At 38.8% G+C, this 8,155-nt stretch overlaps 1 protein-coding gene across 1 annotated transcript; it reads right to left on the bottom strand.

The window, feature by feature from the left end:
* Window positions 1-416: 416 nt before the first annotated feature.
* On the bottom strand, window positions 417-7,804 carry LOC119792906 (amphoterin-induced protein 2-like). The gene is made up of 2 exons (XM_038299753.1): window positions 7,306-7,804; window positions 417-4,421 (listed from the first exon to the last, which is right to left on the bottom strand). Exon 2 carries the CDS (start codon window positions 4,330-4,332, stop codon window positions 2,818-2,820), a length of 1,515 nt encoding a protein of 504 aa, XP_038155681.1. The 5' UTR covers window positions 4,333-4,421; window positions 7,306-7,804; the 3' UTR covers window positions 417-2,817.
* Between the last annotated feature and the right edge of the window lie 351 nt (window positions 7,805-8,155).

Below are 8,155 nucleotides of genomic sequence, written 5' to 3'. Positions count from 1 at the left end.
ATAGCCCAGAAAATGCGATAAATCTCGCTGTTGCATTATAATAAACTCAGTTACTAAACTAATAATAATGGACACTGGTGGACCAAAAAATTTGAAAAGAGACATGAAAAAGCCAAACCCACAATCAACACCTCGAATAGGTGTGAACAGTCAGACTGAGAGGTTTCATTCAATGGCTCTAATGGGGAGTGTTGGCCTAGTGGGTTAGAGCAGTGCGCTTGTGCTGTTAGAAGGTTGTAACCGGTTTGATCCCCACAGCCTTCTGGGTTCCTGAGCAAAACCCTTAACCCCTGGGTTAACAATGGCAGCCAACTGCTCCCCAAGGGAATGGGTCAAAATACAGAGAGTGAATTTCCCAATTGTGGGACAATAAAGGGATTGACATTTAATCAGAAATAAATCAACAAGGCAAAGCCTTGGCTATGATGGTTCATTTAATTCACATAACTTCAAATGGATTAGCAGTTTCAAAGAGACAATTTTTGTAGCAGCACAACATGCTGGTGTTTACATAAGGTGTGATATGGGAAGACAGACAAAAACAGACAAGTCCAAGAAAAGCAAAGGGCTAATGAGCAAACTGCAACAGAGCAATGAGCATGACAGCATCTCTTCACTAAAAATATAATTACATTCGACTTCTGGTGCTTTTTGTTTATTGCTAAACAGTATGTTCAGCGTGTTCACTTTTCGATAATCTTTTAATTTGGCTCTTAACATATTTCAGTTAATTGATTTTGTATTGAATGGCTATTTCAGCTGTTCTTTATGCAACCATTCATTTCCCTTTAAGATTAATAAAGTATTTTTGAACCGAATTGAATTCATTTATATCTGGAGCTGCTGGAAAATAAAATTTGTTTGAAATAAACCACTAGTTGGACCAGCAAAATAATGCAGACAACCCAGAATAAACATTGGGCACCTGGTGACATCCCAGGCAATACACAATAAATAGCATAAGTTGAGTTGAATTAGGATTTCTGATATCAGTCTTTTAAAATACCTTGATCAGGAACCTGAACTAAACAAGAGATCAGTACTCTACATCCCTGCATCATTGCCAAGAAGTGCACCAGGGTACTATAAGGAATCTAACTACCATCACTTGGTAAAAGCCCCCTGCACATTACACTGACACAAAGGGGGTACCCCTCTCTCATCATATATTGACACCCAGGGTAAATGACACATTGCGGACATTTTATCAAATGACACGCACATGAGCTGTGACAAATTTTTAAAAATGTTTTAGCCTACAAAGTTATTGCTGGTAAATTTAGGAGTGCATTGTGACGTGTACAGTATACTAGTGTTCATTAAGGTTTAGTTGTTAGAGTAAGAAAGGGGTTAGTGCTGCTTTTTACTTTGCAATTAATGCCACAACCCGTCATGCCACTAACGTGTCAAAAAATGACGAGAAGGGTACCCCCCGTTGCATCATTATCTGACACGACGGCTTGCCTAAGCATTAGCATTAATGAGTTGGGAGTGAGTCCGTATTGTGATTTTACACAGGCTGGATGACTAGCCCTACAAAATGGACCTAAGTTAACACAGAGCTTAAATACAGTGTGGTAATGATATTGACTAGACACAACCCATATCTGCAGAACCATATCTGTCTTAAATTGGTCTCTCTCGCATTGATTCGAAACTATAATAGAGTTTCTTTAAAAAGGCACTATTTAAGAACAAATGCACACTAAAAAAAAAGCTTCCCTCCTAAGTTTTACTGTCTCTCATGTTTCTCTGCAATGCAGGTATCACAGTCCCACATCACTTTTAAAAATGTCAAACTCCACATTTTTTAACAGTGAACTTGTCATGTAAGAGTCATTGGCTCATTAAAATGGAAAATAAAAAATGTAATGCTTTATGTGTTATTCTGAGCCAAAGTGAAATTCCTATTGAGTTAAATTATCTCATATATCCTGAGCTTTAAAAAAACAGTTCCATAGCAGTTTTGCTTTTTTAGCCACCCTTAAATGCTTCAGATAACCGAGTATGATGGCCTCAACACACATAAAGGGGTTTCCTAGTCTTTATATCATTTATTTTATTTTAAAAGTAATTCATACCTACATAACATAATGACCCTAATGTATTTAACACATTAGAGAACAGATTTGAATTTAATTCTTTATTCTGAGCTCTGATTGTTTTAGGACATTAATTCTAAAGAAATAGCTTAATACATTTTTATTCAAAATGGGATCTGTACTCCCCACAGGTTTGTAGACTGGCTGAGTTTGATAGTATCTTCCCTCATTAAATGAAACTGAAATTTGAAAAATGTGCAAAAATGTCTTATACATTGATTAAGTCAAAACGACAGGTTGTCATTGTCATATAAAAATTTGATAATCAGGAATATATGTTTTGCTTTGTTCCATCAGATGACTTGTTAAGAAAAACAGACAAACTGATTTTATCTACAACATATGCTGGACACTGTAGACGAATAACAGAGTACTCCAACTCAGCTCAACAGTCAGGTGTGAAAATATCCCTTTTGGCCCAATTCAAAGAGCCCTCCTACGTTTCTATGATCTCTGTGATCCATGCAGGGATGAATCTCTGAGATAACAGGGAAATTTCCATATGAACTCTGAATATAAAACACATACCACACAGAGATGAGACATAATTTACATTCGACTCTATTAAAGGACTGCGTTTCAGACAAGATTCTCCTACCCAGAATGGATCACTAGAACAATACTTTACATCAAATAGATTTTTTTCCACAATGAAAAAAAGCTTACAAATAAGACTGTAAAGGGACAGATCTTTGCATAATGTTATTTTCCTTTACTATGCCACGTGAGCAGGGTCTGCGAGGGTGTGTCCCACTGTCCTACTTCCATTTTTGAGAATTCCCTCAGTGGAAACATGGTCCAATGTCATCACTGGTGTTTTTGGGACACTAATATCTGAGTCTTCAGCCTGAGGTTCTAAGAATGCGACCCTCTTTCCGTTAGCACGCCTTTGTCCCGACTCCACCTCCCTTGGGTCTGAACAGAGAATGATAGCCCGAGCACCACAGCCGGAGCCACCGCCTCTACTTTCTCGACACTGACAGGGAGTGAGGTAGAGGTACAGCAGTACCAGTATGATGCTTATAACACATGAAGCGAGGGTGGTAAAGGCTGTGTTGAAATGTTCTCCGCTGCTGCGACGAGCCAAGCCTGTGGTGGAGGAGATGCTTGAGTTTCCGACCATCACTCTAACCTCAAGAGATTCACCCGCTTCATAGTAGCTCCCTCTTGCCACCACGCACTCATATATGCCAGAGTCTTCCACTAACGCCCCCTTGAATTCAAGTGTGCCATTGGCTAGAACTGACAGGTGAGCAACCGGGTCACTTACAGATGAATTCAGTATTGTACTTGGGGTAACCCAAAAGACTACCAAACCATCCTGAACAGGAAAATCTGACGCAAGACAGGGTACTCTTAGCCAATCACCAGGCTGTACTTGATAGCTTTGTGCCTTAACGGGTATTTCTGACAAACCCTGATATGTACAATTAACCTCTCGAACTGCGGTACCTCTACATGCATATTCGTCTTGAAAATCCACTAAAGGGTGATACTGTTTCCACAGCCAGTATTCAAGCAAGGCAATCAAAGCACAGTCACAGAGGAGAGGATTTTCCTGTAAATATATTCCTGCATGGCGGCTGACAGATAACAGGCTCTGAACGGGTAACTTGGACAATTTGTTGTATGACAAGTCCAGGAAGGTCAGATTTTGCGGTCCTTTTGGGTCTTCAAAAAGTTCCAGGGGAAAGGTAGTTAGTCTGTTTGCAGAAAGGTAGATTCTCTGCAGGGCAATGACACCACTAAAGGCTTCTGGCTTTATTTGGGTTAGCTGGTTTCCAATCAGTAGCAGCTCTTTGAGTTCTGACAGCCCGCTGAAGATGGATGAGCTCAGGACTCTCAGTTGGTTAGCTGAAAGATCCAAGTAGAGGAGATGTGGTGTTGCAGTGAAGGCAGACACCTCGATTTGGCTTATAGAGTTCCAGCTGAGAACCAGCGTGGTGAGCCGGTGAAATGGTTGAGAGACCCAGTCTACTGACACAGCTCTCAGCATGTTGTGGCTAACGTCCAGCCTTGTGGCATAGCTAGGAAGATCAGAGGGTAAAGCAGACAGGTTGCTTCCACTGCAGGAAATTATATCACTGGCACAAAGGCAATGTATTGGGCAAGGGGCCACTGTGGGAATGAAGCCAATACACAGCATGAGCAACATGGCTGCAACAGCCGGGTTGCAACAGCTGGCTCCAACTTTGGTCTTGTCTAAAAGCTGTGACGCAACAGCATGCATACTGGATACCCCAGGGACGAGACTCAGGTTACCATCTCACTCTGTGCACACATGTCAGGTTTAGAGGTCTCAGATAACAAGCTGCAAACCTGAGAAATGGAAACGAGAAAAGAAAAAAGATGAATCAGAGGGATTGTTTTCTACCCATTACTCTGTATAATTCCTTATCATCCATTAAAAATTTTTTTTTCTAAAACATTGTGTCTAAATATGTCTTAATTAGTAAGCAAAATATAACAATAACACAACAGGCTTTTGTGAGCAGTTCTAAAAATACACTGTAATCCACATTTCTGATAGTGGCTGGCCTCAGCAACACATGACAACTGGTTGCGACTGCTGGGACAAGTGTAACCGGATCCATGTTTGAATCATCCCTCCAATTTTCCACCTATACATCCATGATACCCTTACATTATCCTTTTAACATTTTTCCCGTATATTTTTGCATTTCATTTTCACTAGCATTTCATTTTCCTTACATATTTGAAATTTGAATGCATGTATCTTTTGAAATTATTAACCAGAACCCCAGAGGGTAAAAAAGGTAATATTCCTCAACAATTAAGTTGCAAAGCCAGTAATAACAGCCTTATACCTCCAAAATTACCTTCATTGAACATGATATGTTAAATCCCCTAGAATAACTAAGTTTCTTAGTATGTAAACATACAGTACATTAATACATGGGTATGAATTGCAGCTTAAATAAATTTTGGATAAATAATTCTACACATTAATGACTTGAATTATTTTAATGTTTTATGTTAAAATCCAACAAAATCAATCATTGCACTGAATTATGTGGTAGAGCCATTAGAAAAGTATGTTAAAGTTCAAGGTAATAACTTAAATCGCATAATGATGATATCTCAATCTAAATGTGTTTGTGTTTTATATATTTATATTCACAAATATGAGACAAACTCAGATCTTGACCAAATAAATTTGTCTTATGAATTTAATAGATTATAAAGATTTGACTAAAAGAAAATATTTGAATTTCTGACTAGTACTTGTATAACTTCTAAAAAATATTTCCATTCCAACTAAATTTAAAAACATAAATGCAACACATAGTTGGGCTGCAACAATGATGCATTTGTGCCATCCTGCCACCATGCTTTGGGATAACACAATGAAGTAGTGCATGGCAGTGCACATCCGAAGTTTTGTAACTTGCCATGAAACACTCAGAGTTAATGAATTGCAGTTTTATATCCTTACAAAAAGGTGAAAAACTGGGTTCTTCTTCATGCCTTTAATTTTATGAGCCTAAAACTTTGCAAAAACCAAACTGGTGCAGTCTGAGCCATTTCCTCTTTCCACTGGTTATGTGGGGTACTCCCCCATGTGCACACCAATCACAGAGATATGTGCGGCACCCCAGCGTTAGTGCTGCAGGTAAAGTTGGATACAAACGTAAGGTCTTGCTTAGACATTTTGTCATCTCTTATGGTGGATTTCTTACTTTGGCTAAGATGATATCATATAATTTATAAGACATAACCCAGTGCCTATAAACAAATACATTTGGCAATCATAATAAGCATACAGGAGCGACTATCTTCTAAAATGCTAGAACACGCTGAACTTTTTATGTATTTTTTCAATGTTGGGCGTGTATATAGTATTCATAATGAGTCCAGAACTTATGTCCAACAACAGCCTAACTTATGCATAATGCATAGCAGCGTAATGTCCATGAATTTTCACAAGTTAGTGTCCTGAAGGGGGCAGCAATGCGCCCGGAGGGGCCCAGGCTGCATAAAAAGATTTCCTTGATTGTGGTACTAACCTAGCGGCTGTTTACCGCCCACCAAAAAACAAAAAAAAGAATAAATAAATAAAAAGAAAGAAAGAAGGTTTGCAATCGCACCAGACTCGGCGTCATGTCTGCTAGGAAGTTTGCTGGTTGTGGCGGTGGGTGCAGGGAGGATCCATCACAGTCACCCTCTTGCTCACCCTATGATGGGGATGAAGTCTGCAGGAGAACTGTTTACTCCTGTGAATCCCCTTTTATACCAAAATGCTACCAATATACCATTATGCAATAGCTGTAAGAAACACGTTCATCTGGAACAAATATGCTGATATGCGTTGGAAATAAGTTCTTGATAAATTACACATCAGTTATGCACAAGTTACTCACAAGTTTTTTGGATAAGCTAGACGGGATAACTTATGAGTAACTGATACTAAACGTTTGTCAATGATCAGATAAATTACCTGTGACCTATGGCCCACATATGAGCATATGCTGGCATACTTGCTATATGTCAACATGTTCCAGCATGGTTTAGTGTGCTCATAACTTATACAAAACTGACCCATAACTTACGTATGCAAGCGTTTTTGCCAGATTTTTCCTACATACATTTAGGCATACACTGGTCTAAATCGTCAAGGTGTGAGTGGGGCTTAACAGCCAACAGGTGTTTAAAATCTTCAAGTACGATTCATTACTGCAAAAATACTGTAGTAACCATTGGCTGAAAATAACCAATATTGAACTGCTTTAACAAGTTAAATGGCTAATATTTAATAAACACCAAAATGATTTTTATAGTGTAACCCCTTAAAACACCCTTAATCAGTAGATCAGTTCCTATTCTTGACATGCTTCATCCAAAACTTTACATTTTGCAACATAGTATAAAATCTCCAGTTTTAATAGCATAAAAAAATATTAAAAACTAGTTATTTCGACACAGCATCGTTTTTTTAAGCATTTCTGATCTTCTTTTACATTTTATTATATTAGTTGCAGTGATTTAAAAAAGAAAAGTTCTGAGCTTCAAGGTTATACTGATCTAATAAATAATGTACAATCATTTGGCTTAGATTAATTCCCTTTGATCCTATATTTCTGAATATATAAAGTAACCATTTTTTGCCAAATTCCACAAAGTGGAACACCATGTAACTGTTTTGCGATGAGCCTAAACCACACGCATGACAAAAAAAACAAACCTCATCCACACTGTTGCCTCTCCCAGGACTCCAGATCGCGTTACTTTCCAGGCGCTCAGTCGTTCCTCAGTCCAACAATCCTGGAGGAAACTTCACTCTGCGGAGCGAAGCGCGTCGCTTCCAGCCGCCCTGATGATCCGCTCTGCAGGAAGGAGGGACAGAGAAAGCGCTGCTGAGCGCCTCACCTGCAGGTCGGATGGCATCTCGGTGAGGAAGGGAGAGAGACAGGGAGGGAGGGGTCCTTCAGTCCTGTGCGTAAACACGGAGCTCACACCAAGCGATGCGCAGAGGACCCAAGAGAGGAAGGAGAGGTGTGAATGAGGAGGAGTGGTAGAAGGCGCACAGAGAGCAACATCAGCACCACGGGGATATGTAGGGAATGTAGTGTTGGGAAAAAGGTCGGAAAAAACATTCTTAGCATGCACGTTGCTCTGGCAGTGTTTAATTAATGAGAACTATAATTATACAAACAAATAATTAGCAGTAACTGTACTTTATTTATTTATTTTTTAACAGTGTCCTGTCTGGCAATGTGACAATAAGAATATTTGCCCAGATTTTACTTTCACAAGTGGAGCAGTACGGCTATGGCCATAGTGTTCCTCTTGATTTATTCATATAAATTGATTTATTATAATTCATGGAGGGAGTATTACAAATTATATGGACACTGCCATGTAAGTAGAACAGGAAAGGAAAAAAAGAGAAAAGATGAAAAAAAGAGGTGATAAAAGAGGAGATAATGATAAAACTAAGTAACTGTACTTTAATTTTTGCCTAAAGCATTAGTTTTTCAGAAACGCATTTGTAATTCTTATAAAAAAATCAGAGAATCATCATAGACTCAAAA

This window comes from Cyprinodon tularosa, unplaced genomic scaffold (genome assembly GCF_016077235.1).
Source record: "Cyprinodon tularosa strain WSP-4 unplaced genomic scaffold, ASM1607723v1 ctg434, whole genome shotgun sequence".
NCBI lineage: Eukaryota > Metazoa > Chordata > Actinopteri > Cyprinodontiformes > Cyprinodontidae > Cyprinodon > Cyprinodon tularosa.
Note: the sequence above shows the minus strand (reverse complement) of the source record. Positions and strands in the feature narration are given on the sequence as shown.

Excerpts from the sequence above, each read along its gene's own strand:
- LOC119792906 (XM_038299753.1), bottom strand. The coding sequence starts at position 4,332 with ATGCATGCTGTTGCGTCACAGCTTTTAGACAAGACCAAAGTTGGAGCC.